Consider the following 26,094-nt stretch of genomic DNA (forward strand, 5'->3'; position numbering starts at 1 on the left):
TATTAAAATCACATTTAGCATACTTCTTGAGACTGCCCTCACATGACACAAATGGAGCATATTCAGTATCATCAATTTTATTCAGTAAAGCATTTGCCTATGATTCAACAGCACAGAAACAGAGCGATTGTCAATCATCATACAAACAAAAGTGGCTAACATTTCCAATCATGCAACAAGACAGAATTGCAATTGCATCATACTTCTTCTGCAACATACAAGGACCAGGGTTCTTTCTAAACCCTTGACTTTTCGAGTGAGAGAACTATCCACCATTACAATTACCGACCCACAAAGGAGAGGGAGATCAATATGATCTGAACAACAGACGAGGCCTGTCTGTTTTCTGTCAATTTTCCCTTAATGGGATAGACATGTCATCTGACCTATCCATGCTTGTGTTATGCTTTCGAAACAAATGAAATCCCACTCACAGAAAAGTAGTGAGGTGGAAAAACTAGATTGATCTAAGTTTAAACTATACTAGCTAGTAGTAAAAATTTAGTTTTTGTTTTTAAGAAAAATTGTTACTTACACTAATGAAGATTCAGTCACCTTGCCCATAAATTGTTTATTTATTTCAATTGTTCACATTGGGTATGACTTGTTCTTGTCTGCACAAGTACTGCCTAATTAGCAGCCTGCTCAACATGTCAGCAAAACATCAGAGACACTCTTCATGTATTACATAGATTTTCAATGGAACATTTTGTGTGTGATATCACAGCAGTTCAACATTGAATGCCAAGTTATGAGGTGTGGAAAAGGTATGGAATGAAAATGTTGATGGGACAAAAAAGGGAACATGCATGCAATAGTGAAACCTTATACAGTATATTTCAACATACGGCCATTGTATTTTAAATGTTATCATTTACAGACATTAACTGGAGCAGAAACCCTCATCAGCACATTTCAACAGCACAGCTACGGAATGTAGAGGGAGGGTAATGTTACACTGGTTAGTGCTAAAGGCACACAAGTAGTTGGGTGTGAGATTGTTCAGTATGGAGTTAAAAGGGAGAGGGTCCTATTTGAATGCTTTCTTTCCGCACCATTCCACTTTACAGCCTTGCTGAGGTGATAACCTAACAAAGGGGTGACAACCAGTCTATATTTTCCTCTACTACCAGATCAGTGACTTCTCCAAGGATGGGAGGATGTATGTATTTAAAGACCCATTTACTTGGAGGTGGGATTACCACAATTGATTATGTGGTCTTAAAGAGCAAGGTCAGAATAATATGTTTAAACTTTGTTTATGTTTAATATGTATGTGTGCTGTAGAAACATCCTGGCAAATATTAATAATAGTCATGTAGACAAATACGAAAATGTATTCTATTGAAACAAATGGCCATGAAATAAATTACAATCTATATATTGACACTTCACATACAGAAGTTATATTGTTGGTGATCCAAAATGACCAGTAAGGGGTGAAACGTACACTGTAATAATGAGACGAATTACCTGGTTTCTGAAAAGCTTAACAAAGACATGACAAAACAGTATTAAGGCAAGATGCAAAAAATTACAAGTTATTTGTGTAAAAAACTAAACACAAAAACAAGTGACACCAAAGGACAGTGGAATGGAAATGATACCCTGCATTGTAATGTTCATTTCTCTGATGACTATATAGTTTCCCTTAATTGGCGTATTACAGTGCAACTTAAAAATGCACCTCGTATTCTACCTTGTCCTGTGAAAAGCTACAGTAAGTGACTGGAAAATTTGATATGGATGTACAGAAAAAGGTGCCAACACTAACAAAGATCAGAAATAGATTAGTCAGTGCTTTGTGCTTAAAGGCAAATCAAAATGATATACTATACTACAGTCCACGCAGCAATGTCGTCGGGTTAACAACCAGAAACATGAAGTCTGGATATCATTGACAGAACAAATGTCAATTTGTATTTCGTCAATACATTGACAAAATAAATCAACATAAAACAGGTAAATCAACAGCTTACTTGTTACCTGTGGAGCACTTTTTGTTGTACACAGGTAATCATTACAGAATAGGCTATCCTCAATTGCACCACCGACACCCCCGCACAACAAAACATGACACAGGATCTTATCCATCAGAAGAGATTACATTAAAACATGAAAATGTACAACTGGAATTGTGCTCAACAAAAATAGATGTAGAGTTCCTCAAAGGCCTATCAACAGCATACACGCAACTATCAATTGGATATTTCTTCATACTTCATGACCTCATAGCATTCAACCCTAAAACAAACCCTTACAAAGACGAAAAAAGAATAATGTTGCAAGCTGAGAAAAGCATATCAATTACCGTAACTGATTATTTCCCCCCCTCTGGTGCAACCAATTCTAAATGACCTTACCCAGCAACCACACGGAAGTCAGTATCTAACCTTCAGGTGCAATAAAGAGCTGTGTTTGGACACTTTTGGCCTCTAGGGTGCAGTGAGTCTTATTTTTATCTAAGAGACCTAAAGCCTGCTTCATGGTCTTCAGCAAACATGTTAAACCACTTAGGAACACAGAAGATGAATCTCAAGAAAAAGGCCAATCATTCTTATTCGTTTTCAGTGTAACGACAAAGGGGAAACCCAAGGCTCATTTTCCCCCTTCACACTCCAAATGGCATACGTGAGGGTCTATTATGGGTTAAAAACCATGACATCAAGGTGACTATGAGGAAGGGCAGTTCCTTTATGTCAGGTAAATCTTGCTAAACTGATATTGCTTAACCAAAAACAAAACTTCTGAATGTACTGAATTCAACAGTTCCTACAAATATTTACACAGTAGATACAGGCACTTATGTCTTTTGTTGGAGTGACCCAACATTGCAAGAGAAGTTTTGCACCTCATATTTTCTTGCATGGTTCAGTAGGCAACTGTTAAGTGTTTACGTCTTCTGCTCTCTTTTCCAGCTATAGTTCTGTACTGATGTGGATCCTTTGGTACTTCTTATGCCTCTGACAAGGCCACCTGGGGTGAAAAGAGAAACAGGAAAGAAAAATGAAAAGAAACATATACAGCTGCAGCATTGCAAACAAACTGATGCTTCATTAGTTACAAGCAGTGTTGGGGGTAACACGTTACATAATATTATTACTTAAGTGAGTAATATAACACGTTATTTCTTGACATTGAGTAATATTATTACAGTTACTTAAGTAACTTGCGTTAATTGTCCAAGTTACTGCATTAATTCAACAAAGGACTAAAATAGCCTTATAAATACAGATTGTTGCTTAAACGACACTTCCTGGGCGCAGTAGCCTGGTTTGCCTTTGATTCACGCTGCAGGCAAACACAACAGCAATCATGGCCGCAGAACGTGTTACGTTTTCGGGTGGAAATATTCACACTATTTTGCTTTCATTGAAGATATAGGAAAAAACATTGAAGTGAACTGCAAACTGCGCCCCAACAAAATACTATCTACTCCTCGAAAGTGTCCACAGAGAAATTAAGCTGGATGCTAGCGAAAAATCCACTTTAAACCTTAAGAGAGATGGCGACACGGTTCCACAAGTGGCTGCTAACAGGATAATTTATTCACACAAATATATTATTATTTTGGAATTTATAAGCCTTTTTGATTAGGATTATTTGAAATAAACGTTCTTCTTTAAAGAAACACTATTTAGCATCTGTAGCCTATGTTCTTGCAAATTTTTTACAAAGTCAAACTCGCTACTATTAAAGGTAATAGTATAAGTAATATAATATGGAATAATATTACTTTGTACAGAAAGTAATAATGTAACTTAATCACACTACTCTTACTGAAAAATAATAAGTAATAACTAATATATTACTTTTTTGAGTAACTTCCCCCAACACTGGTTACCAGTGAGAACAGACAAATACCATGGCCCTGTGACTTCTACAATGCAGAAAACATGGGCAGACTGCATGATCTAGACATTAAAACAGAAATCTGGTATAAACACAAAACACTGAATTTAGATCATTTGAATACAATGATCCAAAATGAACGTGAATATTAGCCATTACTAAAAAACATTTATTAATCAGATGGATGTCAAGCAATGTGTCAGTCACTCATACATATGGTTGGGGGTGGAGTTAACCAGCTATTGTTCCCACCCATTACCTGCTTGTAGAAAGTATGAAAAAGTTTGATATATCTTTCAAGGAGATTTTCTTCGAAAGCTGATTTAAGAGGTACAAATATTCACTGAGCGGTTAGAGAATTGGGCTGGTAATCAGAAGGTCGCTGGTTCGATTCCCGGCCGTGTCAAATGCGTTGTGTCCTTGGGCAAGACACTTCACCCTACTTGCCTCGGGGGGAATGTCCCTGTACTTACTGTAAGTTGCTCTGGATAAGAGCACCTGCTAAAATGACTAAATGTAAATATTTTCAAATTTCAATGTATGATACATCATTTGAAAGTTTACAATCTTCAGTTGATCTGTAAAATAATTACTATGAGGACTAAAATACCAGCGTCCGTCACAGATATGTTGTCTGAGAAAGCATGACTGAAAAAGCATGAGTTTAAGATTTTATTATTTTATCTTATCCGATTTCATGGTAAAAAATGAAAATAGTGACAACTCTAAAACAGGAGGGACTGCATTAAATAAAGCTCAGGCATTTCAGAATTGCACGGCATGGCGCTGCCGTCACTCGACACCTGGATTTTCTTGTTTTCATACAAAGACAAAGACAAAAACAGGCTAGATGAAGTCTGCGAGACCCAGCTAGAATATATTTTCTATCTGAGGAATTGTTTCTATCTGTTATGACAATAAAGGCCACTGGGTGTCTGTGCATCATGTTGTACCTTTTCAGGGCAGAAGTCGGGGTTGCTCAGTCGTACTTTGCCTGGCCGTCCCTTGATGACTGCATAGCAGAACATTGTGATGACCATCACGAACAGGAAGTAGCTTGTGTGCATCAGATGCAGATTGATAAGAGAGCGGTCGTCCTGAAAGCAAGTCAGTGACTTGATTTTAGACTCTATTTCAAGATGAAACCAATCCTTTCCCATGCTGAAATACTCTCATCACCTACTGAGATACAGAATATGGTTTAGGGGAAAAGCCTTTTTCTCATGTGTCCGATCACTCGCAGAGACAAACCTGATTCATGTTCAATTAATTAAAATAAGAGCAATAAAGCTTTAAGCATTGAGTCATTTGGTTTGGATGTACAATTGGGGGAAAATACTAACTATTAAATAAGTTTAATTGGAAATGTTCAGCAGAATTGATGTTGAAAGATACCAACTACAATGTAACACCCTGCCTCCCCAGAGCACTAGGCTCATGTTTGTTGTGCTCCTGTGTCTTGTTAATTGTTTCAGTTTGGTCTTTGTTGTAATTAGTTGGCCGTTGTCACCTGTATCTTGTTTGGTTTAGTATTAAAGGTCTGTTTTGTGTCCAGTCTTTGTTGGTTGCTGTATCAGTATACAGTGCATCTGTAAAGTATTCACAGAGCTTCAATTTTTCCACGTTGTTATATTACAGCCGTATTCTAAAATAGATTTTTACTTTTTGGGGAATCTATTAAAAACAAAAATATCACATGTACATAAGTCTTCATTTGCCATGACACTCAAAATTGAGCTCAGATGCATCCTGTTTCCACTGATTATCCTTGAGGTGTTTCAACAACCTGATCGAGAGAGTCGATTTGTGGTAAATTCAATTGTTTGGACATGATTTGACTGTCTCTGGGGGAAAGGATACCTCACTGAATTGCTCCTCAAGGTTTCTTCAATTTTTTCTCTAATGAGTTTTTTGGAGAGTTTTTCCTTGAGGGTTTAGGTTGGTTGAGGGGCAGTTCTATGGTGTATGTGAAGCCCTCTGTGACATTGCTTGTAAAAAGGGTTATACAAATACATTTGACTTGGAAAGGCACACACCTGTCTATATTAAGGTCCCACAGTTAACAGCATGTCAGAGCACAAACCAAGCCATGAAGTCCAAGGAATTGTCTGTAGACCTCCGAGACAGGATTGTATCGATCTGGGGAAGGGTACAGAAAAATGTCTGCAGCATTGAAAGTCCCAATGAGCACAGTGGCTTTCCATCATCCCTAAACGGAATAAGTTTGTAACCAACAAAACTCTTCCTAGAGTTGGCCGCCCAGCCAAACTGAGCTATCGGGGGAGAAGGGCCTTAGTCAGGAAGGTGATCAAACACCTGATGGTCACACTGACACAGCTCCAGCGTTGCTCTGTGAAGAGAGGAGAACCTTCCAGAAGGACAACCATCTCTGCAGCACTCCACCAATCAGGCCTGTATGGTAGAGTGGCCAAACAGAAACCACTCCTCAGTAAAAGGCACATGACAGCCCGCCTGGAGTTTGCCAAAGGCACCTGAAGGACTCTCAAACCATGAGAAAAACTTTTATCTGGTCTGATGAAACAAAGATTGAACTCTTTGGCCTGAATGCCAAGCATCATGTCTGGAGGAAACCAGGCACTGCTCATCACCTGGCCAATACCATCCCTACAGTGAAGCATGGTGGTGGCAGCATTATGCTGTGGGGATGTTTTTTAGCGGAAGGAACTGGGAGAATAGTCAGGATCGATGGGCAGTGGCGGTCCTAGCACATTTGGCGCCAAGGTTTACCATGTTGCCTATAGCAAGGACCGGCACTGTTTGGGCGAAGGTTCATCTTCCAACAGGACAATGACCCTAAGCACACAGCCAAGATAACAAAGGAGTGGCTTTGGGACAACTCTGTGAATGTCCTTAAGTGGCCCAGCCAGAGCCATGACTTGAACCTGACTGAACATCTCTGGAGAGATCTGAAAATGGCTGTGCACCGACACTCCCCATCCAACCTTGAAAATAGGAGAAACTGCACATAAATAGGTGTGCCAAGCTCAAAAAGACTTGAGGCTGTAACTGCTGCCAAAGGTGCTTCAACAAAGTATTGAGCAAAGGCTGTGAATACTTATGTACGTATGATCATTTATTTTGCTAAAAATAAAAATATTGAATACATTTTGGAATAAGGTTGTAACATAACAAAATGTGGAAAAAGTGAAACACTAAATACTTTCCAGATGCAATGTATATGTTTGTGAGTACCCCTGCCGTGATCTTGTTTTGCCAAGTCCTTGCTATCACAATCCTGCTTTGTCTCCTATGCTTTTGGATCCACCCTCCTACACTGACCGTTACATACAAGATAAAATAACTAATTTGTGAAGTGCAGGAATACTTCATAATAATTTTACTTGATGGGGATGACTAAAAGTTAAGATAAAATTACATAACATACAACCAAGACAATGTAGACAATACATTTTCGACAATATGCTAGTGTATGCACACACACAAAGGAGAACTTACATCGGGGACAATAACAGTGAGCTTGGGGTTGAGGGTGTGGTACACCTTCCCTATGGCACCTTTGTAGCACCAGAAGGGGTTGTAGTCCTGGCTGTATCTGGTGTCGGAGTCCCTTGCCGTGGTGAAGAGCTTGTACCAGGATGTGGCATTTGTATAAGTCTCTGGGACACAGTGTGGTGGTTGCCTGCACACATGGGTAAACACACATTGAGGTACACGGTTAATAAATGTGGGTCGCCTATAATTAACACTTGTCATTGTTAGATGTCAGTAGTTGCAAATGTACTGATTTTACTCATAGAGCTAGCACAGAAGTATAAAACTAAATTTTCTCCACTCACACTGTGACGGGAAAGACATTGCTGGCAGCTGTGATAGTCATACAGGTGCAGAACACCACCTGTTCACAGTGACCATGCAGCACACAGTCATCAGAATTCCACGACACTGGCAAGGTGAACGTGATGTTCATTTCCTCATGGGCCTCCCTACCTAGGACACACACACACCTCAGCGCTCAAACAGAAAGTTTAGGACAGCCAAAAGTTGGGTTGCTTCTCTTTTACACAAGTACATATGACCTTGAAACACATTCTATCAGCTTACCCTCATGTCTGCCTCCATCACACACACACAATAAATACAAATATTAGGCTATTATTACGTTGCATCCAGAAAGTATTCATAGCGCTTCACTTTTTCCACATTTTATTATGTTACAGACTTTTTCCAAAATGTATTCAATTCATTTTTCCCCAAAAACTTCTACACACAATACCCCTTTATGACAAAGTGAAAAAAGTTTGTTTCATATTTTTAATAGATTTGCAAAAATTAAGAACGAAAATATAAACTGTACATAAGCATTATAGGCCTTTGCTCAATACTTTGTTGAAGCACATTTGGCAGATATTACAGCCAAGACTTTTTGAGTATGATGCTACAAGCTTGGCACACCTATTTTTGGGCAGTTTCTCCCATTCTTCTTTGCAGGACCTCTCAAGCTCCTTCTGGTTGAATGGGGAGCGTCGGTTCACAGCCATTTACAGATCTCTCCAGAGATGTTAAAGTCTGGGCTCTGGCTGGCCTACTCAAGAACATTCACAGAGTTGTCCCGAAGCCACTCCTTTTTTATCTTGGCTGTGTGCTTAGGGTCGTTGTCCTGTTGGAAGATGAACCTTCACCCAAGTCTGAGGTCCAGAGAGCTCTGGACCAGGTTTTCATCAAGGATGTCTCTGTACATTGCTGTATTCATCTTTCCCTCGATCCTGACTAGTCTCCCAGTTCCTGCCGCTGAAAAACATCCCCACAGCATGATACTGCCACCACAATGCTTCACTGTAGGGATGGTATTGGCCAGGGCTGCATTTCCCGAAAGTATTGTAAGCCTAAATTGATCGTAGAATCCATCGTACGATTGATCTTAGTTTTACGGGACGTTTCCCAAAGCCATCGTAGCTAAAGGGGCTCTTGAAAATGCTCATAGATTAACGAGAGCTCCAGATCAGTCGTAGATCGCTGAGTGCATCTTAACCCTTGTGCTGCCTTCGGGTCACATGACCCAAAGGTTCATAACGAACCACCGTTGTGTTTACCCAATTTTACCCAATACAAAAACAAATAACAATTATTTTCTTTTAACCATTGCAATGTGGGGGGTCTGAGACAGCCCGACAGTTAAAAGAAAATGCTTCACTTTGTTTTTGTAGGAGGTAAATTTGTCGCAATACGACGGTGGGTCACAATGACTGATGGGTCAGAATGACCCGAAGATAACACAAGGGTTAAGCAAAGAGACTCAGTGGAGACACCAGTAGGCTGACCCTAAAAACAAGGCTACATGGATGCAAAATTAAAAAAAGATAACTCTTTATATACAGGGCTCGACAATAACGATGGCCCGATGGGCCCGGGGCCAGTAAAAAGTAACGTCGGGACAGTTAAACTAGCAACTCCCTGGCCCGATCGGGCCACTGCAAATTATTGATTGAAAAAAGAATTTGCATTGTAAAAGTTAACACCCTTCATATGTTTTGCTATCTGCTAAATGCATAAATAACTTTGCAGCTCGTGGGGTGCACAGTTGGCAAATCAAGAGTTGAGTAGTGAGTGACGAGTGGTTGTCAAATTGTAATTCTCTAATCTCGATACATTTTTTAACAACTGTCGTATGTTCCCGTCTAAAGCAGACAAAAGTGGATCTTTTTACACAGGCACCGACAATTTTCGAAAACAATCCCTGACCAGCCATGCTCGCAGACAGCACCTGGTTTGCGTGACAGCTAGCATTAAACGGATAGTTGACAATCCATCTTCCAGGCCATTGACCATGCTGGTCAGGAATTTAAATGTAGATGCCCATCGTGTTATTGCACGACTTATAACAACGGCATATCACGTAAATAAGACGGGCTGGCCGTTCGCCTCGTTCCCCCAGGCTATTGAACTGCAGCAGAAAAATGGTGTTGACTTGGGTACTTAGTATCATACTGATGAAATGCTATGGAAGCTTTTATATATTAGCATTGAGGGACCAGAGGTTTCAGTTTCAGCCAGACAGAGTTGTGCAGAGATGGCTGTCAGCAGGGAAGAGAGCACGTCATGTTTGAGGTTAAAAGTCAATTGTTTTGCTGACTATTACCTTTTTATTTTTTATCACTAGAAATGTGATTTCATTTTTGTTCTTTTTATATCCAGGATGTGTTTAATAAATGGTTAAACATGTTAACAGAATAACACAACTTATAAGTCTTTGGTTTTGTTGTAACAATGATAAATTACAACTTTTGGAGGGCGGGCCAGTGCCCAAAATGTTTAATGTTGAGCCCTGATATATATTTATATTATTTTCTATTATTTTTACAGAAGTTAAACTGAAACTGGGATATTTTTCAATGAACTAAACTACACATGCCTTTAATCAAATGTTTGCGAATTACGTAAGCATTTAAAAAATGCATCCCGCTGATTGTATATTCATGACACCTGCTAGGCTATGTGCAAATCATAGCTATTTTTAACCACCTACGATATAAATTAAAGACGATCATAATTATTTAGTATATGTACAACGTTTTCTGTAACGACAGTAAATAACAATTCTTGCGTACCGTGATTACTCAATTCTTTATTGAACAAGTCTTGAAGTTGAGACGGAACAATCACATTTCCGCATCCGGGAACCGTCTTAAATAGTTCTTAAGAGACACGTACGAGGGTTCTTCTTACGAGCATGTTCGGGAAACGCACGTAAGAAATAACAATACTTCGTTATTTTGCTCGTAGAGAACCCTCGTAACAGCCAAGATCCATCGTTATCGGGAAACGCAGCCCAGGTGATGAGCGTTGCCTGGTTTCCTCCAGACATGATGCCTGGCATTCAGGCCAAAGAGTCAATCTTTGTTTCATCAGACCAGATAATTGTTTTTCTTGTGGTCTGAGAGTCCTTCAGGTGCCCTTTGGCAAACTCCAGACGGGCTGTCATGTGCTTTTTACTGAGAAGTGGTTACTGAGGAGTGGTTTGGCCACTCTACCATACAGGCCTGATTGGTGTTGGAGTGCTGCAGAGATGGTTGTACATCTGGAAGGTTCTACTCTCTTCACAGAGCAACGCTGTAGCTGTGTCAGTGTGACAATCGGGTTCTTGGTCACCTTCCTGACTAAGGCCCTTCTCCCCCGATAGCTCAGTTTGGCCGGGCGGCCAACTCTAGGAAGAGTCTTGGTGGTTTCAAACTTCTTCCGTTTACGGATGATGGAGGCCACAGTGCTCATTGGGACTTTCAATGCTGCAGACATTTTTCTGTACCCTTCCCCATATCTGTGCCTCGATACAATCCTGTCTTGGAGGTCGACAGACAATTCCTTGGAGTTCATGGCATGGTTTGTGCTCTGACATGCACTGTTAACTGTGGGACCTTAATATAGACAGGTGTGTGCCTTTCCAAATCATGTCCAATCGACTGAATTAACCACAGGTGGGGACTCCCATCAAGAGCACAACCTAGCAGGCATAATGTACCATTTTGCTGACCCGGGGCCTCATGTATAAACGTTGTGTACGCACAAAAAGCTTGCGTACGCTGGTTTTCATGCACACGGTGTGATGTATAAAAATGTACTTTACGTGACAATGTGCGGGCCATCACGGAAACTTTTGAGCAGATGTGAGAATGTGCGGACCGTCCGCAAAGTCTTGTCTGGCTCTGTAACATGGCGAATTCTAACTGAAAAGTGCAGAAACTCACCAAACATTACAAAATAAAGTAGTTACTGTCATACATCTATGACGTTGACTATTCAAAAACATAAAAATAAAAGTTTGATCATTAATGTGGATGATCACATCAAAATGCCAAAATGCTATACTGTTTAATCCGCCACCACTTCTGTTAAACTTGAGGGTGTCAAACGTACAACAAAATCACTCAGGAAATGCATGTCACGCTAACCCTACAGCTGCCATGCTGTTACGATGCGCCACCACTCGTTTCTTAATTTCAAGTTTTACATTTGACCATTTCTTCTTAATTTCTGGCCATGGTCCGGTTCTCCGAACCCACAGCATTTACGGCCCTATAATAAAAATAAATATAGCTGCAAGCAGCGATGCGGGTTCCTCCGCAAAATGGCTAAATATTATAAACATGTACACTGTAGAAGATCGAGAGTTTGACAACAAGAGAGCAAAACTACTTCATGTTTGGCCAACAATAGGCTGAATGGAGATTTGAACTCATGAGCATAAGGTTACAAGTCAGTCTCTCTATCCTCTCTGCTACACACCAACTGTTGAGACTGTATGAATAGAAAGGGCAGAGTATTAGCTTTGGTCAGCTTTGGGACAAAGGTTAAGAAACGGTTGACATTTCAAGGTGAAATTGCATGAAATTGTGCATGGTATTTCAGAATGATGTCATTCTGTTTAACTAAACAGATAATCAAAATTATGACAGGCCAACAGATAATGGTAGATTCCAACCTACTACCTTATACTTTACAGGTCACCATCCCAGCCCATTGAGCTATTCTCAGTGTTGAATAGTGTCATGTTCAGCAACTGTATAAAAAAAGTAAGCTGTTTCTCCTGTGGTAAGCGTTGTTGAACAGCTGTTATTCAGTCATATTTGACATATCAAGGTGAAACTTTGCATGGTACTTCAGGGGCGTGTCACCTTAAAGCCTATTAGGTTTGAACCATCCTTCAAAAATACATTTGATTTAGTGACACAAACATATTGAGGCAATGTGGACATTTACATAAATACACCCCTTTCAGCCATTTTGTATTTGATTCAATTGTCTTAAGTAACGTTTTCAAATACGTCAATGATACATATCTGTACAACATTTCAAGTCAATTAGAGCTTTGGTTCAAGAGAAGAGGAATTTTTAAGGTTTTCCAAAATTATCACTGTACAGGAAAATCCATCATGGACCGTATGGGTCCTTGAGGCTTTTTTGTTCCTCATGAAAAATGAGGCATGCACACCCAGTTTCAGAAGAATTGGAGCAATGGGGTGGAAATGCCATCACTTTGAAAATTTGACTTTTGGGCGTGGCCTGTGGCGCCCCCTATGGCCCGATGTGGCCCGTATTTGGTGTGGGGGTACCCACTTGCATGTAGTATCAATGTGCCAAATTAGAAAATGTATGACCAGGGACGTTTTGAGATATTGGGGCACAAGGAGAAGAAAAAAATAAAATAATAATAAGAATACTAACAAAAACAATAGGTTCCTTCCTTCCGGAGGAACCCTAAATATAGCTGCAAGCAGCGATGCAGGTTCCTCCGCAAAATGGCAAAATATTATAAACATGTACACTGTAGAAGATCGAGACTTGGACAACATGAGAGCAAAACGACTTAATGTTTGGCCAACAACAATAGGCTGAATGGGGATTTGAACTCATGAGCATAAGGTTACAAGTCAGTCTCTCTACCCTCTTTGCTACACACCAACTGTTGAGATTTTATGAATAGAAAGGGTAGATTATTAGCTTTTTAGAGGATATTGAAACTCTTCTTGAGTTAAAGATCCTGTAAAGTGGACCTGGAAACGAGTTTTAAGTTTGCCACACCACAGAATAATGTGTTATTAACTACCCATCCAAATTCGAATGAAAAAATAACACCGACAAGTATGTTAAATTAGGCTTTGAAATCGTGAAAAAATCAGTAGTCTTCTCTGCTTGAGACTGGGGGGACGTGTCGCCTGAAGGAGCTGAAGCTCCCCCCCTCGCTGCCTAGTGCCTACCTCCGACCCAGATAATGGACGCTATGTCAAGCCGAACAAAACCGTATAGAATTAGAATTTATTTGTTCAATGAGTGAAACATACAGATGCATATAAATGAAATGTTCCCCTGAGCTGTAACAGTAAAAATGGACACCAGAGACAGCAGACAGTGAGCTCTCCAACTAGGCTACTTCTAACACATTAGCTACCATTTCACCAAAATACCATCATTCTACACCGAGTAGCCTAATATCAATTTAGCGGTTTGCACTAACTCATAGCAGAGATACCTCTGGAAAAGTTATCTAGTATAATTATAACAAGCACACAGAACTGAGTGATGAACTGCTGGCGGCGGTGGATGGTCGAGGTGCGACTGGAGGATGAACGACCGGAGGGGCGATGCTCGGTACGGCTCCGCGCTGCAAGAGAAGCCGTGTGTTGGTGAACCCCGTCTGTCTCCGGTCCATGTTAAAACTGTCCGCCGTGAAATGGTCAGTGCAGAGGCGGCTGTTGGAGTTTATCCGAAGCTTTCCATGAGCGTGGCTCTTCACAAAATCTATCCACCTATTTTTCCTTTCATTATCAATAGGGAACTTAAATGGCGTTGCAGCGCAGCTGGAGTTCTTGCATCCAGGGAATATCCAGTTGCGGGTGTTGGGAGACATCCTGAAGCTAGCTAGCTAGCTGATGTAGGCTACAATAACAGTACAGCAGGAGGAGCCATTCAGTGATCTGACGTAGATAGGGCGAAATGACGTAGATAGGGCATTTTTTGGCTCCGCCCATTAAAACCTGATCTGAAAACGGAAGAGTAACTGTTCTTTGGTTTAACTCCACATTTAAGTGTGACAAAGTTTTAGCGCTTTGCACATGCTTTCAGGAACTCATTTCACACGTATATAATGTACTTAGAAGCAAAACATGGAATTTACTTTACAGGATCTTTAATCTCTTTCCAGAATCTCAGTCAATGCACAATTAACAATAGTGATGTGGGCAACGGGGCTACGCAAAGCGCATGTTCAGCTGCTTGCGAGAATAGCTTGTGATAGTACAGCAGCCGACTCTCTGGTCCCATTAAACTACACAACATGCACAATCAGGGTGACCAACAAGATTATATTAACTAACAAACAATAACATTACAAACATCTAACTGAACGAACACAACAACTGAAATCCCTCGCACGGCTGTTGTAACCAAACTATTTTCCACAAGTCTTTGCGTTTTTTGACATGCCGCACTGCATGCTGGGTACACAAGGGTGCTGACGCTGATTATCTATCTGTGCTCCGACTGCGTGATATGAGTATTAGCTTTGGTCAGCTTTGGGACAAAGGTTAAGAAACGGTTGACATTTCAAGGTGAAATTGCATGAAATTGCAATTACACGCCGCCCTCAAATAAACACCGCCCTCGAATAAACGCCACACCAAAAATGAACATTGTGTAATAAACTCTGCCCTCCGATAACAGTTTTTTAATTGGCTAAATTAAAACACAGTATTTATTACACAAGTAAATCACAAGTTTACTATAATACCCTCGAAGCACTGGCAGACACAAGTGGCTTTCTTGCAACAGGTTTATTTGAAACTTCTTCTCCAAATCGACCGTGAAAACCCAGTATAACGAGAAAATAAAGACATTAACTTAATATGAACATACAATGACATGTGCAGCATGTAAATAACGTTCACCAAAGTTAAATACAGACACAAAACAACATACCTCATTGGCTGCATGCTTCACACAAGGGAATAGAGGATTCCTTAGATCGCTAACATCCGCTATAACAACCATAAACTTTTATCGGAGTGTAGCCGGTGTGTATCGGTTAAACTCACTCCTCAGGTATGTAACAGGCCACCCGCGTCAACGAATTGCTAGCTTTTCGTTGGCGTAGTTGGTAGTTGTGGCGCTTGGGAAGTCAGGGGTGGTAAGTTCGAACCCAGTGCGGGGTGAACATTTGCCCGATACCTCTGACGGAGCTTGCAAGACCACGTCTGTTACACTGGTGCCGTGACCCGGATCATTAGGTCAGCTACAGCTGACCTGCCGAGTGAATTTGAGGGGTGAATGTAGCCGGTGTGTATCGGTGAAACTCACTCCTCAGGTATGTAACAGGTCACCCACGTCAACAAATTGCTAGCTTTTTGATGGCGTAGTTGGTAGTGGTGGCACTTGGGAAGTCAGGGGTGGTAAGTTCGAACCCAGTGCGGGGTCAACATTAAATTGTCCGTGCTTCGCTTGCTGTTAGCTTGTCGTCTCTCACTCACTAGCGTCCCAAAAGGCCTTCAAAATAAAGGCACTTTACTCTTACCAAATCAAGTCACTTAATAATACTGAATCCAATTATATAATTTTAAATTATGACATTGGTTGAAAACATATTATACATCATTATAATGTAATTGCGACAATTACACGTACAATAAAGAGAGGTAGCTGACTTCACCACTCGCAAATTCAACCCCAAGTTCGCGTGCTACAGATCTGTTGCTGCAAGTGAGTGCTTTCTGCACAACTTTCTGTTTGAAAGCTTAAGTGTAAGAACGTTTTGGCATGCTGCTTCAGATGTCTATACAATGTAGACACATGCACGACTTCAATTTTACACTAGGCTTTGTGTTTGACCTTGTCTATTCTTTGTTTGTCTATGGCCGCACTGCAGCTACAATTCACTAAATCTCTCTTACTAATTTAACGCCGCCCTCGAATAAACGCCGCACCAAAAAATTATCATTGTGCAATAAGCGCTGCGGCGTTTAATCAAAGAAATACTGTACTTACTATTTATAAAGATTGCATGAATTTAAAAGCATACAAAACTAGAGAGGGTACAATTTCTGGCGATATTGTAGGGTGTGCCTGCTTGCGTCGGTTGCAGATGGGTCCGTTTATTAACTAATTTTTACAACAGATTTTTCTGTGTATTTTATATAAAAATGTCTACTTATTATTTATGAAGATTACATAGATTTAAAAGCATACATTTGTTGCTGCTCATTTACAATTCAAAATACAAAAAGTGAATTGTAGAATAAAACGGTTGTCTTCTCATTTCCCCTGCAAGAGGGAATAGTGAGTGATAAGCTATATACTAGCAGCCTCAGTTAAAAAACTATCAAATGAAGATATTGGGCTATCCAGTGTAAAAATGGTCTTAACCTCTATGACTTACACGTGACCTTAAGTTTTTTCGTCCTAGTAATATTTTCAAGCATTTAGCCCACTCATATTGCATTCATTCATTCTGAACCCCCTTGAAACAAGTTATTCTAAGTAACAACGTTGTCACCGGCAGTATTATTAGATGGAATCGCGATTGAAACAGTACCATCTGCTAACTGAAAATATGCCCCAAAAATACTTTAAAAAGCTTGACATTTATTTAGGGGGAAATGGCTAATTCAAAAGAAGTTTGCTGGAAGTGATCATTGTCAGTAACAATGCCAAATACGACCATTTGATCTCAGTCTAGAGCCTCTGTAAATTGTGCTACAGCAAGCTAGCCTAGCTGCTGTTGCTAGCCAAACTTCACTGAGGGGACTGTTTGAATGCGCCAGCAATGAAAAATGTTTATTTTGACATCAAGTTTAGGATGTGGCATTGAAGACAGCGACACACCACACAAGCTTGAGTTTAAATACATTATTTAATGTGACATTGTGACTACTTTTATTAGTTATATTATTGTAGAATCTTGGTTTAGTAAATTTGGGTCATTATTTGACTTGCTATTTTTACTTTGTCTAGGTCAGAGTTGGCAAACTCTGATAGCGTACAAGAACTCTGGTCGCGTGAAGTATTTAAACAATTTTATTTTTATTATTGTATTATTGTTTTTATTGATTTTATGTAAAGCACCTTGAGCTACAATTCTTGCATGAAGTGTGCTATATAAATAAAGTCTGTCTTACTTACATTACTTATTGTACATACAAGTCTTAAATTGCCTAAATGTATGATGCTGCCAGTACTGTGCGCAACAGTCTTACTAGTACATCTATCGGGAGTCAGGTGGCTGAGCGGTGAGGGAAGCGGGATAGTAATCCAAAGGTTGCCAGTTCGATTCCCGGTCATGCAAACAGACGTTGTGTCCTTGGGCAAGGCACTTCACCCTACTTGCCTCGGGGGAATGTCCCTGTACTTAATGTAATGGAGTTGGACATTCTACCACGCTCCCCGTAAAACGTCTGAGACTGTGAAAGACGGACAACACGCCCGATGTTCTCGACTGCAAGCTGTCACCGCCTTTTGGCGCGGCGTCGCTGCTCGGGACTGAGTGCCATTCCGTGGACCGGACTCTTTGGGAAAATGCCAGGCTGGTATCGTTGCTAATTAAGGAAAGACTCTACTTTGTGTTGGGCTGTTGTTATTTGGGGAATAATTGGGTGTGCTTTTCCTTCGGCAAGGGCACAACCTTTGTTCTCTCACATATATATTTATTATTTATTTTTGCCCCCCTAAGTCTCAGTCAATATTTGGACTACATAGACAACCTAGGTGTCAAAAGTTTCGTCTTGGTAGCGATTGAGTTGCTTGTATTTGTATTTACCCTCCGTTGCATGGTTTAGGCTCAAGTTAAGTTTTTGTGGCGAAAAGTGAAGCTAATGGTGGCTAATTTGCTAGCCACAGTCACTGACGTTACTAACGTCACTACGTCACGAAAACACGCGTGACTAACTGTAGCAGAACATTCGTTTTGCATCTGTTAACTTGACGGATAGCTAGGCTAACTATAGCTTTACTGCAAGGCAGCTGCAGAAACGCCACAAGCAAAGAAGCCAGGGTGATAACTATTTACTCATTTTACTTTGTGATGTGAAACACAATTGTGAAATGTAATGTACAATATTAGCTGATATTATTAAGGAAGTAGGCCCACATCTACTCTCGGAAACGGTAGTCTACTATTTCACTACTATTTAAGCAAAGACGCCAGGGTGATAACTATTTACTCATTTTACTTTGTGATATGAAACAGAATTGTGAAGTGTAATGTACAATATAAGCTGATATCATTATGGAAACAGTAGTCTAGTCTATTTCACTGAAGCATTAGCAACATGACATTAGCCTCTGTTGCCCGGGCAACACATACTACAGCGGTCTATGATGCATCTGTTTTCAATCGTTAAAATAAACATTCCTCACAAATACATTTTCGTTGTAGTATTTATTATAACATTAGATTACAAGTAAACGATTTGTTGGTGAAATTATCATTACCTGTGGTTTCAAACCAGTGTAGCTCACTGCAACGCTGTAACCTACGCGAGACACACTAGTAACTAACAAAAACATCTCCACAGCTGTTTAGGAAGTCAAACGGTGACAGAATATGTTCGGCACTCCCCTTACTTAAATCAAAAGTCGTTCAATGGTGAAACTGACTACTAACCTGAACTTCATTGCCACAGCCTTAACTTTGTCAATCTGTTCATGAAAATAATTAATTTCAGCCTAAACCGTACAACGGAACGTTCTAATTCAACCAACGCAATCGCTACCAAGACGAACACAGCAGTAGTCTAGTACTGTACTAGTACCGAGGCAACTTCTCCACACAGGGCTATATCGCATTTTGCGTTGTTACTGACAATGATCGCTACCCTTTTTATGAATGAGCGATTTTCCCCTAAAAAAAAGACAAGCTTACTTACGTTTTTGAGGCATATTTTCAGTTAGCAGATGGTACTGTTTAAAATCGCGATTCCATCTGAGCTACTGCCGGTAACGTCGTTGTTAGAATAATCTTCGAAGGGGGTTCTTTATTATTGAATTAATGCAATATGAGTAGGCTAAATGCCTGAAAATATCACGAGAAGGGAAAAACTTAAAAGGACGTTTAAGTCATAGAGATTAGGCCAATTTTTACACCGGTCTGCCAAATGTATTCGTTTTGATGAAACTATGAGGCTGCTATATAGCCGATAAACATTCCCTCTTGCAGGGGAAATGAGAAGACAACTATTTAATTCTACACTTCACTCTTAGTATTTTGAGTTGTAAATGAGCAGCACAAAAATTATGCTTTTAAATCTATGTAATCTTTATAAATAATAAGTATGCATTTTTATATAAAATATACAGAAATATCAGTTGTAAAAATGTCATTAAAAAACGGACCCCTCTGCAACCAACGCAAGCAAGCACACCCTACAATTTCCCTAGAAATTGTACCCTCTAGTTTAAAATGTTGTTAAAAATATTGTGATACGTATTGTATTGTGATACGTATTGTATCGTGAGATGAGTGTATCGTTACACCCTTATTATATTATGATTGTAAAACGCATAAAAATATAAATAAATGTATGTACCCTTTTTTTTGTAACTATGGTATAAGCGGGATAATGCTCTTTGAGGTGTCCATTTTTAGAAAATAACAGGACTTGAAATAAACTTTTTTATTTAGTAGCACTGGTGCTCCCAACTAAATGATTTTGCACCAGCAAAAAGTTAGTAGCACGCACTGAAAATTGTCATGTTTTTTCAGCTCAGCGTTTCCCTACCAATGCTTTAGAGGGGCAGCCCCCAAAACAACCTCTCGCCCCCAATGACAAAATAAAAATAATTAGACTATATTATTATATTCAAATATTATATTATATTCAAAAAAAGACAAAATAAAGCTGTTTTCACACATACAGGCTTGTCGTCTTCCTCTTCGCCTCAAAAGTTCAATTATTTTGCGACTAGTTTGCGCAACATTGCCCTTGTTTTTTAGGCTGCCAATCCACAGTCAGTGACTAAATTAGCTTGAATTAGCAACCTTTAACTTGACAGTTGTAGAGCTACTGTATGCTAGCTCTAGCAGTACTTTTTGTTCAAACTGACAATACAGGGTGCTGATTTCAAAGGAAAGCATATCAAGCTACAGTAGCTACATATGATACATAATCACCCTGGCTTGTGCCATTTTAGTTCTGTAACTAGCTAGCCAACTGGCTAGCTAGCCAGCTATCTCCCAGAAGCTAACTAGCTATACTTATATACTAGAAATATGTGCAACAAAACAGCACAACTTCACGGATGTAGCCAGATTTGTTTCCTGCGACATGAACTTACAATTATTTTGTTGCTGCTCAACAATGAAAGCGGAGATTGCCATAGTAACAGAAAGTCGACAGATTTGTTGCTAAATTGGCAACACTGGTTGTACAGGCCTTGTTACGAACGTGTGCGTAATTGTGACATTTGTGACTGGTTAGCAAGTTACCTACTGCTAGCAGCACTTTTCGCCACAAAAACGTAATTATTATCTCTTAAACTAATGCCTTTGGGATTGAGACCCACATTTTGATACTGTTCTTGCTTCCATTGCAGATGGGTCAGTTTTTTAAGTAAAATTTCTGTTTAATTAAAAAAGTATGCATACTTATTATTTATGAAGATTGTATAGATTAAAAAGCTTACATTTGTTGCTGCTCATATACACTCACAAATTATAAGAGTGAAGTGTAGAATGAAAGTGTTCTCTTCTAATTTCCCTGACATTCTTTATACCCTGCAAGAGGGAATGGTGAATGGTTATGTGGCAGCCTCACATAGTTTGAAAGTTTGGTTTATTTCAGACAAACAACTTGGTTTCACACAATTGAGTTGGCAAACAAAAGCATATTTACAGCAGTCTGAAACAGGTGTAGGCTGAATCTCATGCTTATAATGCCTACCCTTTATGAATACATCTCATATCTTAATAAAATAAATAGAAATTATTATTGTCTTACATCATTATTATGTTGAAAATCAGATCTGAACAGAATACAAAAAAATAATATTTCTTATGCAATAAAGTTGCACAGTCCAAATACAACAAAAACAGCTTGTTCATCTATCACTCTTTAAATTGTTTCATATAATTTCATTGCATTATTTTTTTTAAAGTTTCTTTAACTTACTAAAGGTCCCACACATTTTTTGTTCCGCATGACAGCTGTTCCATAAATTTACACCTTTAACAGAAATACAATGGTATTTAGCATTGGTCCTCACTTGGTTCTTTTTGAATATACAAGATCCCCTTAAGTCATGTTGGCATTCTCTTTCTGTGAACAACCCTTGGATACTTTCTGCCAACTGTTTTTTTGATTTGTAATGTTTTTAGTTCTACTAATTCTTTAAATTTTAAAGCCGTTAATTCAATAAAAAGGGAGTTTGTTGGCTCCCTATAGGTGTTATTCTTTACTATTCGTATGTCTCTCTTTTGAAGCATAAAAATGTGATTGGTGTATGTGTTTCCCCATACTTCCACACAATAAGTAATGTATGGTAGCACAAGGGAACAATACAGAGTGTATAATGACTTTTCATTTAAGAAATCTTTAACCTTGTATAATATTGCAGTTGATTTGGAAATCTAGTTCTTAGTATAAGATATATGGGGATTCCAATTTAAGTTATCTATAATTACTCCAAGAAACGTAATAGCTGACACCCTTTCTACTTCAACTTCGTTAATCATGAATTTACCTATTGTATTCGATGAACGATTACCAAATACAATAAATTTAGTTTTACTTATATTTAATGTTAGTTTATTCGAATCAAACTAATTTTTTAGTTTTACCATTTCTTTTTCCATTGTATCCAAAAGTTGTTTCAGATTTTCACCAGAACAAAATAAGTTTGTATCATCTGCAAATAATATTAAATTTAATGTTTTGGAAACCTCACATATATCATTAATGTACAACAGAAAAAGCAATGGGCCCAGCACAGAGCCTTGGGGAACCCCACATGTTACCTGCACCAATTGTGACTTGCAATTATCTATTTGGACATATTGTTGCCTTTTCTCTAAGTAATTACTTATCCAAGAGTGAGCTACCCCTCTTATGCCATAATGTTTCAGTTTTTCTAGTAAGATGTCATGGTCAACAGTGTCAAATGCTTAAGATCTAAAAATACCCCAACTGTATATTGTTTATTTTCTATTGCGTTAGATATTTTCTCTACAAATTCTATTAATGCATGTGAGGTTGTTCTATTACTTCTGAACCCATACTGTTTTTCACTAAATATGTTGTATTTTTTAACAAAATCATTTAATCTTGTATAAAATAATTTTTCCAATATTTTTGAAAACTGTGAAAGCAAAGAAACAGGCCTATAATTTGAAAAGGTATGTCTATCTCCAGTTTTATATATGGGTATGACTTTAGCGATTTTAATTTTATTAGGAAATAAACCTTTTTGAAGAGACAAGTTGCATATGTGTACCAGGGGTTTCTCAATACACTCAATAATTTGTTTTACCACAGACATATCTATATAATTTCAGTCAGTTGACTTCTTATTTTTAAATGATTTAACAATATCAATTATTTATTTTCCATCTGTTCGTCTTATAAACATCGATTGCTTATTTACACTACCCGTTTCCCTTTCCGTTCTACTTTTCCTATCAATTCCTACAATCTCCCCAGCCAGACTGGGACCAACATTGACAAAATAATAATTAAATTCATTAGCAATTTGCTCCTTATCCCTTATAATTATACTATTCTCTGTCATAAAATGGGTTGGGCATCCTGTCCTTCCAACATTGTTTCTTACTATTTTATTTAATATTTTCCATGTTTTTGTTATGTTATACAGTTAGGTCCATAAATATTTGGACATTGACACAATTTTCATCATTTTGGCTCTGTATACCACCACAATGGATTTGAAATGAAACAATCAAGATGTGCTTTAAGTGCAGACTTTCAGCTTTAATTTCAGGGTATTTACATCCAAATCAGGTGAACGGTGTAGGAATTACAATACATTTTATATGTGGCCCCCCCCTTTTTAAGGGACCAAAAGTAATTGGACAATTGGCTGCTCAGCTGTTCCATGGCCAGGTGTATGTTATTCCCTCATGGGAGTTTGTTATTTCATTGACAAGGAGCAGATAAAAGGTCTAGAGTTCATTTCAAGTATGATATTTGTGTTTGGAATCTGTTGCTGTCAACTCTCAATATGAAGTCCAAAGAGCTGTCACCATCAGTGAAGCAAGCCATCGTTAGGCTGAAAAATCAAAACAAACCTATCAGAGAGATAGCAAAAACATTAGGTGTGGCTCAATCAACTGTTTGCTACATTCTTAAAAAGAAAGAACGCACTGGTGAGCTCAGCAACACTAAAAGACCCGGAAGACCACGGAAAACAACTGTGGATGACAGAAGAATTCTTTCCCTGGTGAAGAAAAACCCCTTCACAACAGTTGGCCAGATCAAGAACACTCTCCAGGAGGTAGGCGTATCTGTGTCAAAGTAAAAAATTAAGAGAAGATTTCACCAGAGTAAATACAGAGGGTTCACCACAAGATGTAAACCATTGGTGAGTCTCAAAAACAGGAAGACCAGATTAGAGTTTGCCAAAAAACATCTAAAAGAGCCTGTACAGTTCTGGAACAACATCCTATGGACAGATGAGACCAAGATCAACTTGTACCAGAATGATGGGAAGAGAAGAGTATGGAGAAGGGAAGGAACTGCTCATGATCCAAAGCATACCACCTCATCAGTGAAGCATGGTGGAGGTAGTGTTATGGCGTGGGCATGTATGGCTGCCAATGGAACTGGTTCCCTTGTATTTATCGATGATGTGACTGCTGACAAAAGCAGTAGGATGAATTCTGAAGTGTTTCTGGCAATATTATCTGCTCAGATTCAGCCAAATGTTTCAGAACTCATAGGACGGTGCTTCACAGTGCAGATGGACAATGACCCGAAGCATACTGCGAAAGCAACCAAAGCGTTTTTTAAGGCAAAGAAGTGGAATGTTCTGCAATGGCCAAGTCAATCACCTGACCTAAATCCAATTGAGCATGCATTTCACTTGCTAAAGACAAAACTGAAGGGAAAATGCCCCAAGAACAAGCAGGAACTGAAGACAGTTGCAGTAGAGGCCTGGCAGAGCATCACCAGGGACGAAACCCAGCGTCTGGTGATGTCTATGGGTTCCAGACTTCAGGCTGTCATTGACTGCAAAGGATTTGCAACCAAGTATTAAAAGTGACAATTAGATTTATGATTATGTTAGTTTGTCCAATTATTTTTGGTCCCTTAAAAAGGGGGGGGGGGGCACATATAAAATGTGTTGTAATTCCTACACCGTTCACCTGATTTGGATGTAAATACCCTGAAATTAAAGCTGAAAGTCTGCACCTAAAGCACATCTTGATTGTTTCATTTCAAATCCATTGTGGTGGTATACAGAGCCAAAATGATGAAAATTGTGTCAATGTCCAAATATTTATGGACCTAACTGTTATCTATTATAATCCAATGTTTTACTATAATACTCTATTACTATTTCTAATAATATTAGTCAGTTTGTTTTTATATAACTTATATGCTTGCTCTGCTACTTTAGTTCTTTTTTTAATAAAGAGCTTATATAATGCGTTTTTCTGTTTGCATGATTTTTGCATTCCCTTTGTTAACCAAGGTTTTTCAGCAAATTTCTGTTTCCCCATTTTCTTTACTAAAGGACAGTTTTTGTCATAAAAAGTTGTTAATATGGATATGGACATATGTCTTTATTGGTCAATTACAGAATGGTATGGATGCAAAAACCGGAAGATGGTCACTTACATCATTAATTAGAAGTCCACTTGTTATTTTATTATCAATAACATTGGTAAATATATTGTTTATTAAAGTTGCACTGTGTGTAGTGATTCTACTTGGACGTATGATGGCGGGGTATAAGCTCATACTATACATTGCATTCATAAATTCTTGTAATTATTGTATTATGGTAGAGTGGGTTCAATAGATCTATATTACAATCTCCACAAACAAAGGCAATTTTCTTATTGTTTATACTGTCATACAACCCCACTAATGCTTCTGTAAACGTTTCAATACAAGAACCCGGAGTTCTATACACACAGCTTACAATTATATTTTTTGCTCTCTCTATCTCTATTTCTACAGTAGCACACTCCATAACTTTATCTTTAACAAGCGACATTTTTTCCACAACTCTGCTCCTGTAGTTAGAGTCAATGTACAGAGCAACTCCACCTCCCTTTTTTCCCCTTCTGTTCACAAAGAACATCTCATATCCTTCTATTTGGTACATCACAGCTTGAGCATCAATGAGCCAAGTCTCAGAGATTGCTATAACTGTCATTTTTTGTTCATTTTTTGGAAACACTGTTTGATTTTTGAGAAGTTTGAATTTAAACTTCTACTGTTAAAATGTATTATAGATACTGCTCTATCCATTTTTACCTAACATTGAATTGTTCATCAGTATAGTATTCACAATTTATTTGTATATTATGGAAAAAGTTATTCTCAGGATCAATTTCGTTCTCCATGTCTTGTAATTTTTCTGCTCAGTGTAGTTAAAAGTTCTTAGTTCTAGGCTTTCTTGATCCATAGAAAGTTCAAAGGTTTGCATTATTTAGTTCAGGTGTACGTGTCCTCGACTGTATGTCCCATTCATCAGCATCCAGCAGTGTTTATTTATATTTGTCCAGTTCACTGAGTTCTCTTACCATAATGTTCCTTGCTT

The 26,094-nt window shown here is 38.8% G+C and overlaps 1 protein-coding gene across 4 annotated transcripts in view; it reads right to left on the reverse strand.

Moving 5' to 3' along the window:
- Positions 1-556: 556 nt before the first annotated feature.
- tmem248 (transmembrane protein 248) overlaps positions 557-26,094 on the reverse strand; it is a 68,289-nt gene continuing 42,751 nt past the window's right edge. For 3 of the 4 annotated variants that reach the window (XM_062485536.1, XM_062485533.1, XM_062485535.1), the window contains 4 exons: positions 7,671-7,817; positions 7,330-7,513; positions 4,806-4,949; positions 557-2,976 (listed from right to left, as the gene is read on the reverse strand). In XM_062485536.1, the coding sequence (XP_062341520.1) occupies positions 2,956-2,976; positions 4,806-4,949; positions 7,330-7,513; positions 7,671-7,817 (496 nt within the window). In that variant the 3' untranslated portion in view covers positions 557-2,955. Of the gene's footprint in view, positions 2,977-4,805; positions 4,950-5,888; positions 5,992-7,329; positions 7,514-7,670; positions 7,818-26,094 lie in introns of those variants that run through there. The other variant, XM_062485534.1, reaches the window with a different exon arrangement.

Source organism: Osmerus eperlanus, chromosome 19 (genome assembly GCF_963692335.1).
Source record: "Osmerus eperlanus chromosome 19, fOsmEpe2.1, whole genome shotgun sequence".
Taxonomy (NCBI): Eukaryota; Metazoa; Chordata; class Actinopteri; order Osmeriformes; family Osmeridae; genus Osmerus; species Osmerus eperlanus.